This window comes from Tachyglossus aculeatus, chromosome 4 (assembly GCF_015852505.1).
Source record: "Tachyglossus aculeatus isolate mTacAcu1 chromosome 4, mTacAcu1.pri, whole genome shotgun sequence".
NCBI classification, from domain to species: Eukaryota; Metazoa; Chordata; class Mammalia; order Monotremata; family Tachyglossidae; genus Tachyglossus; species Tachyglossus aculeatus.
Window position 1 is genome coordinate 37,991,651 of NC_052069.1, and position 20,753 is coordinate 38,012,403.

Below are 20,753 nucleotides of genomic sequence, written 5' to 3' on the forward strand. Positions count from 1 at the left end.
TATTATTATGGTATTTGTTAAGGGCTTACTATGTGCCAATGGGTAGGGACCGTCTCTATATGTTGCCAACTTGTACTTCCCAAGCGCTTAGTACAGTGCTCTGCACACAGTAAGCGCTCAATAAATATGATTGATTGATTGATTGCCAAGCACTGTTCTAAATACTGGGGTAAATACAAGTTAATACAAGATTACAACAATCTCCCTCTTGAAACAGACGGGGCCTATTTTCGAAACTCAAATTTCTCTGAAGGGAATGTGAAGTTTTTGTTGATTTTGAGGGCATGTGACTTCTTCACAGACATTTTATAAGAAAATCAGTCCATCGTATTTATTGAGCACTTACTGTGTGCACAGTACTGTACTAAGTACTTGGGAGAGTACAATATAACAATGTAACAGATATTCCCTGCTCACCACAATCTTACAGCATGGCGTAGAGTATAGAGCATGGGTCTGGGAGTATGAAGGATACGGGTTCTAATTCCGGTTCTGCCACTTGTCTGCTCTGTGATACTGGGGAAGTCACTTAACATTACTAAAATCTGCTCTTTCCTCTCCATCCAAACTGCTACCAAATTAATGCAAGCTTATCCTATCCCACCTTAATTACTGTACCAGCCTCCTTGCTGTCTTCCCTGCCTCTTGTCTGTCCTTACTCCAGTCCATACTCCATTCTGCTGCCCAGATCATTTTCCTTCAAAAACGTTCAGACCATGTTTCCCCACTCCTCAAGAAACTCCAGTGGTTGCCCATCAATCTCCGTATCAAACATAAACTTCTCACCATTGGGTTTAAAGCAGTCAATCATTTTGCCCCCTCCTACATCACCTCCCTACTCTCCTGCTACAACCCAGCCCGCACACTTCGTTCCTCTAATGTTAAACTTCTTACCATACCTCCGTCTCATCTAGCTCATCACCGACCTCTTCCCCCGCATCCTACCTCTGGCCTGGAATGTTTTCCCTCCTCCTAGCATTCCCTCCTCCTATCATTCCCTCCTCCCCCATTTCAAAGCCTTACTGAAAGCACACTGTGTGACTTTGGGCAAGTCACTTCACTTCTCTAGGCCTCAGTTACCTCATCTGGAAATTGGGGATTAAGGCTGTGAGCCCCACATGTGACAACCTGATCACCTTGTACCTACCCCAGCACTTGAAACAGTGCTTGGCACAGAGTAAGTGCTTAAAAAATACCATCATTATTATTATCTCCTCCAAGAAGCCTTCCCTAAGCCCTCATCTTTTCTTCTCCTACTACTCCCTTCTGCATCACCCTGACTTGTTCCCTTCATTCCCCGTTCATTCCACCTTTTAGACTGTGAGCCCACTGTTGGGTAGGGACTGTCTCTATATGTTGCCAACTTGTACTTCCCAAGCGCTTAGTACAGTGCTGTGCACACAGTAAGCGCTCAATAAATACGATTGATGATGATGATGATTCATCCTCCCTCTCATCCCCATAGCACTTATATATATATCTGTATATACTTTTACCTATGTACGTCTGTATGTATATTAATGTCTCTCTCCCCCTCTAGACTGTGAGCTCATTGTGGGCAGGGAATGTGTCTGTTTGTTGTTTTATTGTACTTTCCTATGCACTTAGTACAGTGCTTTGCACACAGTAAGCACGCAATAAATACGACTGAATAAATGAATGAATGAATGCAACTTCTAGACTGTGAGCCCACTGTTGGGTAGGAACCGTCTCTATATGTTGCCAGCTTGTACTTCCCAAGCGCTTAGTACAGTGCTCTGCACACAGTAAGCACTCAATAAATATGATTGATTGATCGATTCTCAGTTACCTCAGTTCCTTCATCTGTAAAATGGGGATCGAGACTGTGAGCCCCACGTGGGACAGGGGACTATGTCCAACCCGATTTGCTTGTATCCACCCAAGCACTTAGAACGGTGCCTGGCACATAGTAAGCACTTAAAAAATACCATCATCATCATCATTATTATTATTAGAGGGAAGAATTTACGGTCTAGAGGGATGAACTATAACAATAGTAATCTAATCAATATTAGTTTTGAAGTCATGTGTTTCACAAACATTGTACAAAAGAATGGTACATTACTATAGTCTTTTAGACTGTGAGCTTGTGGGCGTCAGTGTGTCTGTTTTTTGTTATATTGTACTCTCCCAAGAGCTTAGTACAGTGCCTTGCACCCAGTAAGCGCTCAGTAAATATGACTGAAGAAGAAGAATTCAGGTCCCCTATAATTTGGGGATTGAAGAGCCCCATGTTTAGGAAAATTCAGGTTGTAGCACTCAAACTGTGCTTACAACTGTCCCTTCAGGTGGTATTCTATCTAGGTAGGTGTGTACTGTAGGTAGAATTTAGGGAACATTCTTATCTCTCTTTCCATCCTCTCTATGGTAGCAATGATAATAATAATTATTGTGGTATTTGTTAAGTGCTTACCATGTGCCAGGCACTGTATTAAGCACTGAGGTGATTTCAAGCAAATTGGGTTGGATATAGTCCCTGTCCCACCGTGGGGCTTACAATCTCAATGAACTGACTGCACTACAATATAATACTCTACTGTGAGGCTTCCATAGAATATATGGTATATTTTTTGAATGTTAATCCTTAAAGCAGTTGTTCTATTACTCTCCAATTTCTCTATGGCTTTTTTTAAGGTCACACTGAGATTTTTCCTCTGGTATTGACTTCAGCAACGCAGGAAATATTTAACTGCCGACCTGATATTGACATCACAGAAGAAAATCCGAACAAACTTATTAAGAAAGAGGATATCATTCAGGATATGAGGAACAGAGCTGCGATCTCTGACTTCTACCCAATCAAAAAAATGATCTTGGTAAATCTTTTTAATTCTGAAGTCCCCATCATTAAAATCATAGGTTTAAACATCCAGAAACGTGAATCCACAGAAGGTTTAAGATAGAACATCTTTACTATATATATGAAGAAACAGCATGGCTCAGTGGAAAGAGCCCGGGCTTTGGAGTCGGTGGTCATGGGCTCAAATCCCGGTTCCGCCACTTGTCAGCTGTGTGACTTTGGGCAAGTTGCTTAACTTCTCTGTGCCTCAGTTACCTCATCTGTAAAATGGAGATTGACTGTCAGCCCCCCGTTGGACAACCTGATCACCTTGTAGCCTCCCCAAGCGCTTAGAACAGAGCTTTGCACATAGTAAGCACTTAATGAATGCCATTATTATTATTATTATTATTATTATTATTATGATCATCTCAGGGGTAAAAGTCTGGGCTCGGGAGTCAGAGGATGTGGGTTCAAATCCCACTGCTGCCATTTGTCAGCTGTGTGACTTTGGGCAAGTCACTTAACTTCTCTGTGCCTCAGTCACCTCATCTGTAAAATGGGGATGAAGCCTGTGAGCCCCACGTGGGACAACCTAATTACCTTGTATCCCACCTAGCACTTAGAACAGTGCTTGGCACATAGTAAGCACTTAACAAATACCATCATTATTAATATTATTATTATTATCTCACTTAGGCTCTTGATTTGTACCTGCTAGGCATTTGATATTCCACCCCACCCTCATTCCCATAGCATTTAAGCGTTTAGTACAGTGCTCTGCCCACAGTAAGCACTCAATAAATTCGATCGAATGAATGAATGAAAGAATATCCATAATTTATTTATTTATATTGTCTGTCTCCCTTCTAGACTGTAAGTTCCTTGTGGGCAAGGAATGTCTACCAACTCTAATGTACTGTCCTCTTCCAAATTCTTAATAGACTGCTTTGCACGCAGTAAGTGCTCAGTAAATACCACTGATGGACGGATTTAGGCATGATCAAGGGAAATACATATTCAAAAAATAAGAATTAGAGAGACAAGATCATAGAATGAGGTCCAGTTTGTAACAACATCCTTACTATTCATGAGGCCCTTCTGCTGAAGACTGGCATAAAAATACTACCTGTCAGTCAATTAATCGTATTTATTGAACACTTACTGTGTGCATAGCACAATATAGCAGAGTTGGTGGACACATTCCCTGCCTACAACGAGGCAGACATTAATATAAGTAAATAAATTACAAATATGTATATAAGTCCTGGGTTTTCATTTTTCCTATACCCTAAAAGTTCATTCCGGTAATTATTTACACTGACTTCAAAAGATGCTTTACTTTCATATTTTCAAGTGAAATTAGATGTCTAAATTAAATTTGGGTTTTGATTTGCATCCAATACATGCACAGAGAACAAAATAAAACAAGAAATGCCCTCTTTTCTTTTTTAAATGATTTCCCCAAGGTCATCATTCTTTACTGCATTCTACTTATTAGCAATTCAAATTTATTGCTTGTAGGTATTGTTTGATTTCGTGGAAGTTTCTTAGCAACCTTAACAGTTTTATAAGGCGGCTCTTCTGTGGAATGAAGCAAATTAATGTTTCCTATACATGATCTTTTTCACCCAGGAATACCCAGGAGAAGAGCTTCTGATTGTTTTAGATAAAGACTTTACATATGGACAAAATTTTTATATAGTTGCTACTGAAGAAGTCAAGGAACACATCTTGCGGGTAAGCAAATTCCCAAACAGTTGCTCGGTTTTTGAAAATCGAAAGCCGTGCTTTTTCACCATAGTAATACTAAGGAGCAGCAAAGGATCTCTGTTGGATTGATCATTTTTGAGTGATTTAGCCTTTCTTTAATTCTTACTTTGCACTTGAGTCTGTCCAAACCCCTAACCATTTAGAAAGCCCACTCCCCACCCTCACCACCCCAGTATTTAGTACAGTGCCTGGCACATAGTAAGTGCTTAACAAATATTCAATTATTATTATTATTATTATTATAATCAAAGCCATCCTGAAATCACACCTTTTCCAACAAGTCTACTCCAAGTAATTCCCCATACCCCTAGTCGCATTTAAACTCCAGCTATCTCCACCACTTAAATATATATAATGATAATAATAATGGTATTTCTTAAGTTCTTACTATGTGCTAAGCACTGTTTTAAGCGCTGGGGTAGATACAGGGTAATCAGGTTGTCCCATTAAGGGCTCACACTTTTTTCCCATTTTACAGATGAGGTAACTGAGGCACAGAGAAGTTAAGTGACTTGCCCAAGTCACACAGCAAACAAGTGGCAGAGGAGGAATTAGAACCCACGTCTTCTGATTCCCAAGCCCGTGCTCTCTCCACTAAGCCACGCTATATCTATAGCCATCCTTATCACACAAACATATTTATTTAATTCAGCTATATACCAAATTATTTAGTTTACCCTATTTGTAAACATTTGTATGTAATAATGATGATAATAATAATTGTGCTTTTTATTAAGCACGTACTATGTGCCAAGCACTATACTAAGCCTTGGGGGAGATAAAAGATAATCAAGACCCACATGGGGTTCACAGTCTAAGTAGGAGGGAGAACAGGTATTGCATCTCCATTTCACAGTTGAGGGACTGAGGCCCAGAGAAGTTAAGTGACTTGTCCAGGGTCTCACAAAAGGTAAGTGGCGGGGCCAAGTCAGGATTAGAACCCAGGTCCTCTGACTCCCAGGCCTTATGGTCCTTCTGCTAGGCCACAATGCTTCCCTGTCTGTCTCTTCTGTTATGGCATAAGCTCCTTGTGGGCAGAGATCATGCCACTTCTCTATTTTATACTACACAAGCACTTCCTGCAGTCTACTGCACCCAGTGGGTACTCAATAAATGCCAGTATTACTACTGATACCTAGTGGATAGAGCACAGGCCTGGAGGTCAGAAGGACCTAGGTTCTAATCAATCTTTCTTTCTTTCTTTCTTTCTTTCTTTCTTTCTTTCTTTCTTTCTTTCTTTTTCTTTCTTTTTCTTTCTTTCTTTCTTTCTTTCTTTTCTTTCTTTTCTTTCTTTCTTTCTTTCTTCCTTTCTTCCTTCCTTTTTTCCATTCTTCCTTCCTTCCTTTCTTCCTCCCCTTCCTTCCTTCCTTCCTTCCTTCCTTCCTTCCTTCCTTCCTTCCTTCCTTCCTTCCTTTCTTCCTTCCTTTCTTTCTTCCTTCCTTCCTTTCTTTCTTTCTTCCTTCCTTTCTTTCTTTCTTCCTTTCTTCCTTCCTTCCTTTCTTCCTTCCTTCCTTCCTTTCTTCCTCCCTTCCTTTTCTTTATTTTTCTTTCTTTCTTTCTTCCTTTCTTTCTTTCTTTCTTTCTTTCTTTCTTCCTTCCTTCCTTCTTTCTTTCTTCCTTCCTCTCTTCCTTCCTTTTTCTTTCTTTCTTTTTCTTTCTTTCTTCTCTTCTAATCACTGGGGTAGATATAAGCTAATCAAGTCAGGCACATTCATTCATTCATTCAATCGTATTTATTGAGCGTTTACTGTGTGCAGAGCACTGTACTAAGCACTTGGGAAGTACAAGTTGGCAACATATAGAGATGGTCCCTACCCAACAGTGGACTCACGGTCTAGAAGGGAGAGACAGAGAACAAAATAAAAAATATTAACAAAATAAAATAAATATTATTTATTGTCCCACATAGGGCTCACAGTCTGAAGCAGCATGTCCCACTGTCAAGAGCATGGACTTGGGAGTCAGAGGATGTTGGTTCTAATTCCAGCTCCACCACTTGTCTGCTGTGTGACCTTGGGCAAGCCACTTCACTTCTCTGTACCTCAGGTCCCTCATCTGTAAAATGAGGATTAAGACAGTAAGCCCCATGAGGGACAGAGACTGTGTCCAAACTGATTACCTTATATCTAGTGAGAAGTGAGAAGCAGCGGAGTGAAAAGAGGGCAGGCTTTGGAGTCATAGGCCGTGGGTTCAAATCCCGGCTCCACCAATTGTCAGCTGTGTGACTTTGGGCAAGTCACTTTACTTCTCTGCATCTCAGTTCCCTCATCTGTAAAATGGGAATTAGGACTGTGAGCCCCCCGAGGGACAACCTGACCACCTTGTAACCTCCCCAGCGCTTAGAACAGTGCTTTGCACATAGCAAGCGCCTAATAAATGCCATTATTATTATTATTATTATCTACCCCAGGGCTTAGAACAGTGCTTGGCAGATAGTAAGCCCTTTACAAATACTGGTATTATTATTATTAATCCCCATTTTATAGATGAGGGAACTGAGACCAGAGAAGTGAAGTGTCTTCCCCAAGGTCACACAGCAGACAAGAGGAGGAACCGGATTTAGAACCCAGGACCTTCTGAGTCCCACACTTGGTCTCTTTCCTCTAGGCCATGCTGCTTCTCCACTGCTGCTGCTTTTATGCCCAGTATTTGAATTTTCAGGGCTCAGCCTCCCTCGGCCATGTCTCCAGTAGGTTACTAACATTATGTGGATGAAGTGCCTGAGTTCATCCAGTCCCGAAAAGGAACATGCCAACTTTTCAGGAACGTGCCAACTCTAGGACTACTGTGTCAGGCGGGTTGACAGTCCTTCTGAAACATACTCTGGGCTTGGGGAAATCCAGCCACAATTGGGCTAATGTCTCCAAAAATGACATTCAGATGATCTCATCACATTCCGCTTCAAGTCGAGGTAGTGTCTTTGATGTCACGGTCAGTCTGTCAATAAGATTTATCTAGCGCTTACGGTGTGCAGAGCACTGTACTGTGCGCTGGGTAGAGTACAATTCACCAATAAAAAGGCACATTCTTTCATTCATTCATTCAACTGTATTTACTGAGCACTTACCTTGTGCAAAGCACACATTCCCTGCCCACAACGAGCTTCCAGTCTAGAGTCAGGGTTGCCTCTGAGTCTGTTTTTGAGTGCCATCTGTGATCACCATAGGAGTTGTGTACAATTTTCAATTAACCATACTTATTGAATGCTTACTATGTGCAGAGCACTGCACTTAGCGCTTGGGAGAGTACGACACAACAGAGTTCACAGAATCGTTCCCTGCCTAAAACAAAATTACAGTCTAGAGTGCAATAAGAGAATGTGTCAGTTTAGTGTTATATTGTGCTCTCCCAAGTGCTTAGTACAGTGCTTTGCACACAATAAGTGTTCAATAAACATGACTGAATGAATAAAAATAATACCTTGAAATCAAGAAATAGAGAAGCAGCGTGGCTCAGTGGAAAGAGCCCGGGCTTGGGAGTCAGAGGTCATGGGTTCTAATCCCGGCTCCGCCACTTGTCAGCTGTGTGACTTCGGGCAAGTCACTTAACTTCTCTGTGCCTCAGTTCCCTCAGCTGTAAAATGGGGATGAAGACTGTGAGCTCCATGTGGGACAATGTGATAACCTTGTATCTATCCCAGTGCTTAGAACAGTGCTTCACATACAGTAAGAACTTAACAAATGTCATAATAATTATTATTATTATTAAGTCAAGTTCTCTAGACTGTGAGTTCGTTGTGGACAGGGTACGTGTTCATCTGTTGTTGCATTGTACTCTCCCAAATGCTTAGTACAGTGCTCTGCACACAGTAAGCACCCAGTAAATACGATTGAATGAATACAATTTGCCATTTTTTAACTTTTTAAATAGACTGTGAACCTAACTGCATTCACAATGTGTCTCTGCCTTACAGCCCCTAGAAGTAGTGCTCGAGGGAGAGGAAAAGGAAAGCGTGGAAGAAGAATATGTCTACAAACCCCCTGTTCCCAAACCGTGGGTGTCTCTGGGAAGTGAAAAAGAAATTGAGGAAGAAGCCATTAAAGAATCTCGGCCCCAGGTAGGGATTCTCAGTGGCATTCAATAAATGTCATTATTATTATTGTTATTGTTATTATTATTATTATTCCCCCTCATAAGCCCTGGGTACTTACTGGTTCAGTAACTATTTTATAGGCCAGAATTGCTGTGTTTCCTAGGAAGCAGCAGTTGTAGCCTGTAATATTGACAGAGGTTGCTACAGAACCATCAGGACCTCAGGGAATGCTTATCCACCGGCACATTTAATTTCTCTTACGTTTATTGCAGATTAAGTATATGATTTCTCGAACCCGCAAGGAATTTGGGGCGCCAGTGGAGTTTACAGATTACAATGCTTCCTGTGAGAAAAATGTCTCCGTTGAATGTTCATCCTACGCTGACCCACATTTTAGCATCAGGCAGCTTGAGAAAGATGTTGGCACACAACTAGTGCCCACAGTAAAGGAAATGACTACGCAGACTAAGTGGTAAGGGTGAAGAAGGTTTCCACATTCTTCGTGATTCGATCCCATCGGATTTACTGAGCGCTTGCTGCATGCAGAGCACTCTAATAAACAGATATATTACCTGCCTACAACAAGCTTACAGTCTTGAGGGGAAGACAAATAGTAATATAAATAAATTACAGATATGTGCATAAGTGTTGTGGGGCTGGGGCGGGAGGTGGGGGCGAAGAATGAAGGGAGCAAGTCAGGATGACGCTAAAGGGGAGAGAGAAGAAGAAAGGAGGGCTTAGTCGGGGAAGTCCTCCTGGAGGAGATGTGCCTTCAATATGGCTTTTACTAGGGAGAGAGTCATTGTCTATCAGATTTGAGGAGGGAGAGTGTTCCAGGCCGGAAGCTACAGTTACAGCGGGCTGAAGAGGTGTGAAAATAATAATTACATTTTCATGACCTGTGAAAACCCCCAGCAAACCCTCAAAGTTTAGAAGTGGTAAATCTTTGTGGGGGAATCTATAGGGATCAATAAAAAGAGAGAAATGGACAAGACGACTGCAAGGAAGCACACATCATGAATCTAACTCTCTGAATCAGAAGGGATTTGGGATACTTAATATAAAAAGTAGTATATGATTAAGACCCAGAAAGAAAAATATTTTGAGGTATTTGTGAAGAGAAAGAAGAAAAAATGAACCAAACGTTCCTAGACTACTAAACAGAGAAGCAGCATGGCCTAGAGGATAAGGCATGGGGCTGGGAGTTAGAAGGACCTGAGTTCTAATCCCAGCTCCGCCACTTGTCGGCTGTGTGACTTTGGGCAAGTCACTTCACTTCTCTGTGCCTCAGTTACCTCATCTGTAAAATGGGGATTGTGCCTGTGAGCCCTATGTGGGGCAGGAACTGTGTCCAACCCTATTTGCTTGTATCCAAGCCAGCGTTTAGAACACTGCCTGACACATAGTAAGTGTTTGACAAAAACCAACATTTCTTGGAGTCTGAGGTTCAGAGAGCATGAAAATAGGGCCAATGACAATCCACAAAGCTGCTCAAGTCTTGACTCAATGTATTTATTGAGACCTTACTCTGTGCAGAGAACTGTACTAAGCTTTTGGGAGAGTACAACAGAATGAGCTGACACATTCCCTGCCCACAATGAGTGGAAATATTGACTGACAGGAGCGTTTTGATAATTTTGGGGCCTCTGGCAAAGGATGGCAGGGGGTGAGAAGGAGGAGGAGGAGGAGGAAGAAAGAGAAGGAGTAGGGGAGAAGGTTAGGGAAGGTGAATGGGAATGGAGAAGAGGAGGGAAAGGGGAGGGAGGGGAGGAAGATGATAGCACATCTAGATCCACCTATAGATGTGAATGATTTTGTCATCTGAGTTGATATCATTTCTCATATTTGTATTTATTTTCATATACTAGGGCATTCCCTAAAAATGCTACTACCCAATATTTTCCTAGAGAGTTCTCAGAGGAAGAAAAAGAGTCACTGGCAGAATCAGAAGGGCTGAAGGATTTTCTGAACTCAGTATCTATAAGGTAAAAAAAAGAAGAGTAAGAATAACCGTTTAACACCCCAAAACATTATTTCTGCATTTTAATTTAGTTTGCTGGCGGATGGTACGAGATTATTGTGCACAATATCAGCCTGAAGAAGTAGCATTAAAATCATGCAAATGACAAAAATTTCACAAATATCAACTTGGATTGAGAATTAAACTCCTACCTGTGATTAGTTATTTCCAAGACAGACTAGGAATCTGAATAGATTTTTTTTTTTTTGTATTTCAAACTGTCATTATCTTTTTTTTCCCGACAAAAAGTCAAAAACAAAAATCAAATTAATGGATAAACTGGAATAAAGTCATACACTCCTATCCAAAATCAAATATTTAAGTCAAATTCAATATGAATATAGATTTTGTTACAGAAAATGGCTTCTTATGAAAGTCCCTTCATTGGAAGTCACTCTCTGGACAGAGTGAGGGCAGAGAGGTTATAATTTTTATCTGAATTAGATAAATAAAAGAAAGTTGCATTATTGTAGTAAATACAGCTCACTGAATGACTGAATCGGAGGAAACGCTAAATATATTTCATTTCTTCTACCAGTGTTGAAATTGCCCTGCAGCAAAATGAAATTATGAATGTCTTTTACGATGATTGGAAATCATTAGCAGAAGATGATGGCAGTTTTGGAGACAAGACAGATACTTACCTTAAGGAATATCAATCTTTTACAGACCTCCATAATATAAGAGAAAAAACTATAACCTGCATTTCTTGGCATCCAACCATTTACGGTAATGCTGACATGACATGGTGATTCTTGTTTTCTGCTTCTTCTCTAACTCCCCGGGCTCTCTTTCCAGTGGGACCCTCACCATTTTGGGGACCAAGGGCCATTTCCTCCCCTGGTACCAAGACATTTCCCACTCGAATCCCTCCCCCGCCTTCAGAACTCTTTCAAGTCTGCAATCAAAACGGGAAGCGGAATGGCCTAGTGGATAGAGCATGGGCTTGGGAGTCAGAAGGACCTGGGTTCTAATCCCACTTCCACCACTTGCCTGCTGTGTGACTTTGGGAAAGTCGCTTCTCTTATCTGGGCCTCAGTTACCTCATTTGTAAAATAGGGATTAAGACTGTGAGCCCCATGTGGAACAGGGACTGTGACCAATCTGATTATCCTGTATCTACCGAGAGTTTAGAACAGTGCCTGGATCATAGTATAGTATATGTTTATCATATTACAATCAGAAGCATGTATGTACTGTATCTTCTACAAACTGTAGGAAACACGCCAAATGTGCTGACAACTTCCGGCTTCTTCCCAACCCCTGAACCACCGCAGGCTGTAGGCCATAAAATCAATCCAGTAATCAATTATATTTCTCAAGGACTTACTATGGGTAGAGCTAAGCGCTGTACTAAGCGCTTGGGAGAGTATAATACAACAGAATTAACAGACACATTCCCTGCCCGTAATGTGCTTACGGTCTAGAAAAAAATCACAAATCTCCACTCCTTTAAACAACTAGGGTAGATCCCAATAATGCCAATTGGCAAAGGTGACCAACTAACTATACTGGTAGAAACCCTCACACTGCATGTAACATTCTTGGGTATCATTTGACCAATTTTGGTGGCACTATTCAATCGAATCTGGAATGGCTGGACTGACTTATTCATACCTGTTCTACCCAGCGCATGTGGGAAGCAGATTAAATGGCAAAGTGGATAGAGCACAGGCTTGGGAGTCAGATGTCAGGGGTTCGAATCCCAGCTCCACAAACTTGTCAGCTGTGTGACTTTGGGCAAAGTCACTTCACTTCTCTGTGCCTCAGTTCCCTCATCTGGAAAATGGGGATTAATTCTGTGAACCCCACGTGAGACAGGGACTACATCCAACTTGATAACCTTGTATCTACAACAGTGCTTGACACATAGTAAAATCTTAACACATGTTTTTATCATTATTATATTATTATTAATCCTGGCTCTGCCACTTGTCTGTTGTGTGACCTTGAGCAAGTCACCTTAGCTTTTCTGTGCCTCTGTTACCTCATCTTTAAAATAGGGATTGAAAGTGTGAGCCCCATGTGGAACATGGACTGTATCCAACCTGATTAGCTGGTATCTACCCCAGTGCTTAGAACAGTGCTTAAGAAATATTATTATTATTGCTACTATTATGCATTATTGTGCCTTATAGAATGCTATACTACATGTCTCCTAAATTTAGTGCAAGAAGGTTCTAGATTTTGAGGGAAGATCTTCACCAAAACTCAAAAAATTTTGGGGTAGTATTGAAAAAAATTAGTTATGCAAATAATTGACAATTATGCAAATGTGAATATTTTTTTTCTAATTAGGGCTTCTAGCAGTGTCTGTAGCAGAACGGCTCTCCTATGAAAATAGAATCCAGTTTTCTGGTAAATTACTATTGCAGCCATCGCTGATTCTCTTTTGGAGTTTCTCTGATCCTATACATCCTCAGGTATCAATTCAGCATTCTTAATATAGTATTGAATTTTATCGCCTTGCCCATCTCTGCTTAATCCAAGGCATCTCTCTGTAGCTTTATGAAGGATGGACGGAGGCAGAAGGGAAGGGAAAAAAGGAAGAAAAGAGAAAGAGGAGGAAGAAGAAAGGGAGGGAAAATTTCTTCCTCTAGTTCTCTGACCTGGATGGACCTCACAACCCTTGTGCATTGAGCTAATTATGCTAAGAGGCAGCATGGCCTAAAAACAATAACAGTAATAATAATGATGATGATGGTATTTGTTAAGTACTTACTATTTGTCAAGCACTGTATTAAGTGCTGGGATGGATACAAGCAAATTTAGTTGGGCAGAGTCCCTGTTCTACACGGAGCTCATTTATTCATTCAAAGTATTTGTTGAGTGCTTACTGTGTGGAAAGCACTGTACTAAATGCTTGGGAGAGTACCTGTAACAACAAACAGGCATTCCTGACCACAGTGAGATTACAGTCTAGAGGAGGAGACAGGCATTAATATAAATAAATACATAAATTCAGATACACACATGTGCTGTGAGGATGGGCGGGAGGATAAATGAAGGAGCAATAAGAGCAGTGCAGAAGGGAGTGGGAGAAGAGGAGAGGGCTTAGTCAGGGAAGGTTTCTTGGTGGGGATGTGCCTTCAGCAAGGTTTTGAAGTAGGGGAGAGCAATTATCTGTCTGATATGTGGGAGGGAGGGCGTTCCAGGCCAGAGGTAGGATGTGGGCGAAAGGTTGGCAGTGAGATAGATGAGTTTGAGATACAGTGAGAAATTTGGAATAAGAGTATGAAGTGTAAGGGCTTGGTTGAAATAGGAGAGTAGCGAGGTGAGGTAGAAGGGGGCAAGGTGATGGACTGCTTTAAAGCCAATGGTGAGAAATTTTTGCTTAATGCAGAGGTGGATGGACAATAATAATAATAATGACGGCATTTATTAAACGCTTACTGTGTGCAAAGCACTGTTCTAAGCACTGGGGAGGTTACAAGGTGATCAGTTTGTCCCACAGGGGGCTCACAGCCTTAATCCCCATTTTACAGATGAGGTAACTGAGGCACAGAGAAGTTAAGTGACTTGACCAAAGTCATGCAGCTGCCAATTGGCAGAGCCGGGATTAGAACATGTGACCTCTGACTCCAAAACCCGTGCTCTTTCCACTGAGCCACGCTGCAGGACAACCTCTGGAGTTTCTTGAGGAGGAAGAAAACATGGTCTGAACCTTTTAGAAGGTAAATGATTCAGGCAGCAAATTGGAGTATGGACTGGAGTGGGGAGAGACACGAGGCAGGGAGGTCAGCAAAGAGGCTGATACTATAATCGAGGTGGGATAGGATAAGTGCTTACATTAATGTGGTAGCAGTTTGGACCAAGTGGAAGGAGCAGGTTTGGCGATGCTGTGAAAGTAGAACCGACAGAATTTAGTTTCGGCTTGAATATGTGGGTGGAACGAGAGAGAGAAGTCAAAGATAGTGCCAAGGTTACGGGCTAGTGAGACAGGAAGGATGGTGGGACCGTCAACAGTGATGGGAAAGTGAGCGAGAGAACAGGGTTTAGGTGGACAGAGGAGAAGTTTATTTTTAGCCATATTAAGTTTGAGGTGACAGGAGGACATCCAAGTAGAGATGTGTTGAAGGCAGGAGACTGCAGAGAGGGCAAGAGATCAGGCCTGGAGATATAGATTCGGGTGTCATCAGCATAGAAGGGGTAGTTGAAGATGTGTGAGTGAATGAGTTTTCCAAGGAAGTGGGTGTAGATGGAGAAAAGAAGGGGAACCAGAACTGAACCTGGAGGGACACCCAGAGGTAAGGGATGGGAGGCAGAGGAGGAGCCCTCGAAAGAGGCTGAGTCTCAGAGTCTCAATCCCCATTGTACAGATGAGGTAACTGAGGCAGAGAGAAGTTAAATAGCTTGCCCAAGGTCACACGGCAGACTAATGGCAGAGATGGGGTTAGAACCCAAAACCTTCTGATTCCCAGGCCAGTGCTCTGTCCATTAAGCCATGCTGCTTCCATGCCTAGAGAAAAGAAGCAGGGGCAGGGAGCCAGGAGTCTCATGTCCCAGCTAGAAGTTAACTCCTCACATTCCTCACTTTCCACATCTGTAGAATGGGGGAAAATATCTGTTCTCCCTCAGTTTTAAACTGGGAGCCTCGCATAGGAGAGGAACTGAACCCAATCCGATTATCATATATCTGTAACGTTGCAGTAGTAAGTTCTTAATGATAAAGCAATATCATCAAGGCACAGAGGATGTCACACATGATGATGTCACACAAGGCAGGTGTCACACATGATGGATAATTCTGTTGATTTTCTCCCAGCAAATCAATCGTATTTACTGAGTGCTTACTGTGTGTAAAGCAGTGTACTGAGAACATGGGAGAATGCAGTATAACACATTCCCTGGCCACGATGAGCTTACAAGTATTTTATAAGATGCTCTCTGACCCCTGATAGTTAGAAAGTCTTCCACCTTCTTCCACATGTGAGTTTAGCTGGAGGAGAGAACCCCAGGGAAGCATGAAGAGTCAATTCATCTCGGGCAAGTCACTTCACTTCTTTGAGCCTCAGTTACTTCATTCATTCATTCATTCAATCATATTTATTGAGCGCTTACTGTGTGCAGAGCACTGTACTAAGTGCTTGGGAAGTACAAGTTGTCAAAGAGTGTGAGCCCCATGTGGACCAGGACTGTGTCCTCCCTGATTTGCTTGTATCCACCCCAGCACTTAGTACAGTGTGTGGCACATAGTAAGTGCTTAAACAATCACCACAATTATTATTGTTATTATTATTATTATGAAGTTTCTTCCTTTCTCAGTTAGGAGGACACATGGAGAGCACATGATGTGAGAGAAAGGTGAAGCTGGTGTCATTCAGAGAAGCAGCGTGGCTCAGTGGAAAGAGCCCGGGCTTTGGAGTCAGAGGTCATGGGTTCAAATCCCGGCTCTGCCACTTGTCAGCCGTGTGACTTTGGGCAAGTCGCTTCACTTCTCTGTGCCTCAGTTACCTCATCTGGAAAATGGGGATTAAGACTGTGAGCCCCACGTGGGACAACCTGATCACCTTGTAACCTCCCCAGCGCTTAGAACAGTGCTTTTCACATAGTAAGTGCTTAATAAATGCCATCATCATTATTATTATATTCCAAATATACCCATTTTCCCTATACCACGAGGGTTTGCCTTCTTGCAAAACATTAAGGCAAACTCACACTTCGCTATTCATCGTGTCTGACACCGAGCACACACACACGTGAACATTCTTCCAACACAGAGTGGCATTGTCTCAGAAGGGGTTCATGTTGTTCAGTGGCTACTCCTTAATTCTCTAATTTCAGGTTATTCGACTACTAATTCTGCTGCTTAAAGAAGCAGCATGGTGTAGTGGATAGAGCATGGGCCTAGGAGACAGAAGGTCATGGGTTCATTCATGCAGTCATATTTATTAAGCGCTTACGGTGTACAGAGCACTGTACTAAGCTCTTGGGAAAGTACTCTGCCTTCCTCCTCCTGAAGAGAGTACAGCAAAAAAGAGTTACAATCCCTGTCCACGACAAGCTCACAGTTTAGAAGGGGGGAGACAGACATCAATACAAATAAACGGACATTAATATAAATAAATACTATATGGGAAGCAGCGTGGCTTAGTGGAAAGAGCCCGGACATGGGAGTCAGAGGTCGTGGGTTCTAATCATGGCTCTGCCACTTGTCAGTTGTGTGACCTTGGGCAAGTCACTTCACTTTTCTGTGCCACAGTGACCTCATCTGTAAAATGGGAGATGAAGACTGTGGGCCCCAAGTGGGACAACCTGATTACCTTGTATCTACCCCAGGGCTTAGAACAATGCTTGGCACACAGTAAGTGCTTAACAAATACCATTATAATTATTATTATTATTAGATGTATACATAAGTGCTGTGGGTCAGGAAGACAGAGGAAGAGCAAAAGGAATGAGTCAGGGAGAGCCAGAAGGGAGTGGGAGATGAGAAAAAATGGGGCTTAGACTGGGAAGGCCTCTTGGAGGAGATGTGCCTTCAGTAAGGCTTTGAAGGGGGAAGAGTAATTGTCTGGCAGATTTGAGGAGGGAGGACATTCCCTTCTCAAAGGTCAGGGGTAGGGCGTGAGTCAGGGGTAGGACGTGGGTCAGCGGTTGGCGGTGAGACAGGTGAGAACAAGGCACCCTGAGAAGGTTAGCACCAGAGAATCGAAGTGTGTGGGCTGGATTGTAGGAGAGAGGCGAGGTGAGGTAGCAGCGGGTGAGGTGATGGAGAGCTTTAAAGCCAATGGTGAAGAATTTTTTATTTAATACAGAGGTGGATAGACATCCACTGGAGATTTTTGAGGAGAGGGGTGACATGTTCTGAATGTTTCCATAAAAAGATGATCCGGGTCGCCGAGTGAAGTATGGACTGGAGTGGGGAAAGGCAGGGGGTTGTGAGGTCAGCAAGAATGCTGATGCAGCAATCTAGGTGGGATAGGATGAGTGCTTGCATTACCGTGGTAGTTCTTTGGATGGAGAGGAAAGGGCAGATTTTAGCAATATTGCAAAGGTGGGACTGACAGGATTTGGTGATGGATTTAATACGTAGGTTGAATTCATTCATTCAATTGTATTTATTGAGCACTTACTGTGTGCAGAGCACTGTACTAAGCGCTTGGGAAGTACAAGTTGGCAACATACAGAGACGGTCCCTACTGAACAGCGGGATCAGAGAGAGAGGGGTCAAGGATAATGCCCAGGTTATGGGCTTGTGAGATGGGAAGTATGGTGCTGCTATCAATCAATCAATCGTATTTATTGAGAGCTTACTGTGTGCAGAGCACTGTACTAAGCGCTTGGGAAGTACAAGTTGGCAACATATAGAGACGGTCCCTACCCAACAGCGGGCTCAGAGAGAGCGGGGTCAAGGATAATGCCCAGGTTATGGGCTTGTGAGATGGGAAGTATGGTGCCGCTATCTACAGTGAGCACCATCTACAGTGACAGCAAACTCCAGGAGAGGGGTCTATTCTCAGCTTTGCCACTTCTCTGCTGTGTGACCTTGGGTAAGTCACTTTATTTCTCTGTGCCTCAGTTACCTTATCTGTAAAATGGGGATCAAGACAACCAACCCCACATGGGACAGGGACTGTGTCTAACCCTGTTTGCTTGTATCCACTCTAGCGCTTAGTACAGTGGGTGGCACATCATAAGTGCTTAATACCATAATTATTATTATAACCTGAAATACTTAGTGAAAACACGTCATCTTAGAACAGAGTGTGGTTGTAATTTAGCCGAATTTCTAATCACAATCACCTTCTTTATAACTTTGGGACTTGTTTTAGCTCATGCTGGAGAGCCCCGATGACATCTTCTGCTTCCAATTCTGTCCCAGTGACCCCAACATCATTGCTGGAGGCTGTATCAACGGACAGGTATTTTGTTCCTTTCTTTTGGGTTAGGAGATATTTTTGACACTTTTCACTTACGAGTCTGGACTGGTAGCCTTATGAGTAACTTACAGTGGTCCCTAGAAGCAAAATGATCATCCCTGGACAATTTGGTAGTCTATTTGGAACAAGCTGAAAATATAAAATATGTCTAAGAGTATTTCTGGAAAGGATTTTTTTGGCTGGAAAACAACATTTTTGACCTAAGCCTCCTTTAGCACACATGAATCTCGACTGGTAGCCCTATGAATAACATAAAGTGGTCCCTATAAGCAAAATGATCATCCTTGGATAATTTGGTAGTCTAATTGGAACAAGCTGAAAATATAAAATATAAAAAATATAAAATATTATATAAAATATAACATAAGAGAAGCAGCGTGGTGCAGTGGCAAGAGCTTGGACTTTGGAGTCAGAGGTCATGGGTTCAAATCCCGGCTCCACTAATTGTCAGCTGTGTGACTTTGGGCAAGTCACTTCACTTCTCTGGGCCTCAGTTACCGCATCTGTAAAATGGGGATTAAGACTGTGAGCCCCCCCTCCATGGGACAACCTGATCACCTTGTAACTTCCCCAGCACTTAGTACAATGCTTTGCACATAGTAAGTGCTTAATAAATGCCATCGTATTATTATTATTGTTATTATTATGTCCAAGAGTATTTCTGGAAAGGATTTTCTAGCTGGAAAATGACATTTTTGGCCTAAACTTCCATGGGCAGACAAACGTGTTAGGACAGCACTGGGCAAGCAGGGGATACGTTTGTGGAAGGAACCATACAGCAGCATGGTGTAATGGATAGAGCATAGGTCTCAGCATCATGGTTCATGGTTTCTAATCCCGGCTCCACCACATATCTGCTGTGTGACCTTGGTCAAGTCACTTCACTTCTCCGGGGCTCAATTATCTCTTCTGTAAAATTGGGATTGAGGCTGTAAGCCCTATGTGGGACAGGGACTGTGTCCAGTCTAATTTGCTTGCAGCAGAGAAACAGTGTGGTTTAGTGGAAAAAGCCTGGGCTTTGGAGTCAGAGGTCATGAGTTTGAATCCTGTCTCTACCACTTGTTAGGTGTGTGACTTTGGGCAAGTCACTTAACTTCTCTGTGCCTCAGTTACCTCATCTGTAAAATGGGGACTAAGATTGTGAGCCCCCACGTGGGACAACCTGATAATCTTGTATCTACCCCAGTGCATAGAACAGTGCTTTGCATATAGTAAGCACTTAACAAATACCGTCATTATTATTATTATTATCCACTCCAGTGCTTGGTATATTGCCTGGGACAAAGTAAGTGCCTAATAAATATCATAATTATTGTTAATTATTATTATTAGCCCCAGAATCTGCTCATGAACCGCAGCTTAAGGAATCTTACTTATCAAACCATCAATCATCAATGGCATTTTTTGAGTGCTTACTATGTGCAGAGCACTGTAGTAAGTGCATGGGAGAGTCCGATACAACAGGATAAGCAGACACGTTCCCTACCCATAATGAGCTTACAGTCTAGAGGGACAAAACCTGCTTGGCACAGTTTTCCAGACATTTCAGAACCCATTCAATCATATTTATTGAGCGCTTACTGTGTGCAGAGCACTGTACTAAGCACTTGGAAAGTACAAGATATTCCCTACCCAACAATGGGCTCACAGTCTAGAAGCACCACCTCCATATGGTCATGGTTAGGTACTTACTATGTGCCAGGCACTGTACTAAGCACTGGGGTATATATAAGGTAAGCAGTTTGGACACAGTCCCTGTCCCATATGAGATTTACAGGCTTAATCTCCATTTTACAGTAACTGAGGTACTGAAGGCTGCCAAAGGGGTCATTTGTGGGGATTAGAAAATGAGGAGATTAAAAATTAATCAGGGCAGGCCTCCTGGATGAGGTGTGACTTAGAAGGCCTTAGAAAATGAGGAATGCATGTTTCAGGCAGGGGGGGGAACATTAGAAAATAGTCACCTGCAGAAGATAAGAAGGAGGTACAGTGAGTTGATTAGCTTGAGAAGAACAAATAGAGTAAGCAAGCCTAGTGGGAGAAGAGAATGGAAGAGAGAGAGAGGGAGAGAGAGAGACAGAGAGAGACAGAGACAGAGAGAGAGGGAGGGAGGGAAGGGTGGAGGGAGGGAGGGAGGGAAGGAGGGAGGGAGAGCAATCATGGAGGGCCTTAAAATGTTTAAAACTTTCTACTTGATGAGTAGAGAAACGGGTGACCATAGAGGTTTTGAGAAATGGGAAAATG

General features: G+C 42.4%; 1 protein-coding gene across 3 annotated transcripts in view; it reads left to right on the plus strand.

Annotated features, from left to right (window-relative positions):
* The window catches only part of DNAI3 (dynein axonemal intermediate chain 3), a 93,652-nt gene that overhangs the window by 27,754 nt on the left and 45,145 nt on the right, over nucleotides 1-20,753 (plus strand). For 2 of the 3 annotated variants that reach the window (XM_038745397.1, XM_038745396.1), the window contains exons 4-11: nucleotides 2,656-2,837; nucleotides 4,436-4,540; nucleotides 8,487-8,630; nucleotides 8,879-9,078; nucleotides 10,475-10,591; nucleotides 11,165-11,355; nucleotides 12,925-13,049; nucleotides 18,402-18,491. In XM_038745397.1, the coding sequence (XP_038601325.1) occupies nucleotides 2,656-2,837; nucleotides 4,436-4,540; nucleotides 8,487-8,630; nucleotides 8,879-9,078; nucleotides 10,475-10,591; nucleotides 11,165-11,355; nucleotides 12,925-13,049; nucleotides 18,402-18,491 (1,154 nt within the window). The remainder of the gene's footprint in view (nucleotides 1-2,655; nucleotides 2,838-4,435; nucleotides 4,541-8,486; nucleotides 8,631-8,878; nucleotides 9,079-10,474; nucleotides 10,592-11,164; nucleotides 11,356-12,924; nucleotides 13,050-18,401; nucleotides 18,492-20,753) is intronic. The other variant, XM_038745398.1, reaches the window with a different exon arrangement.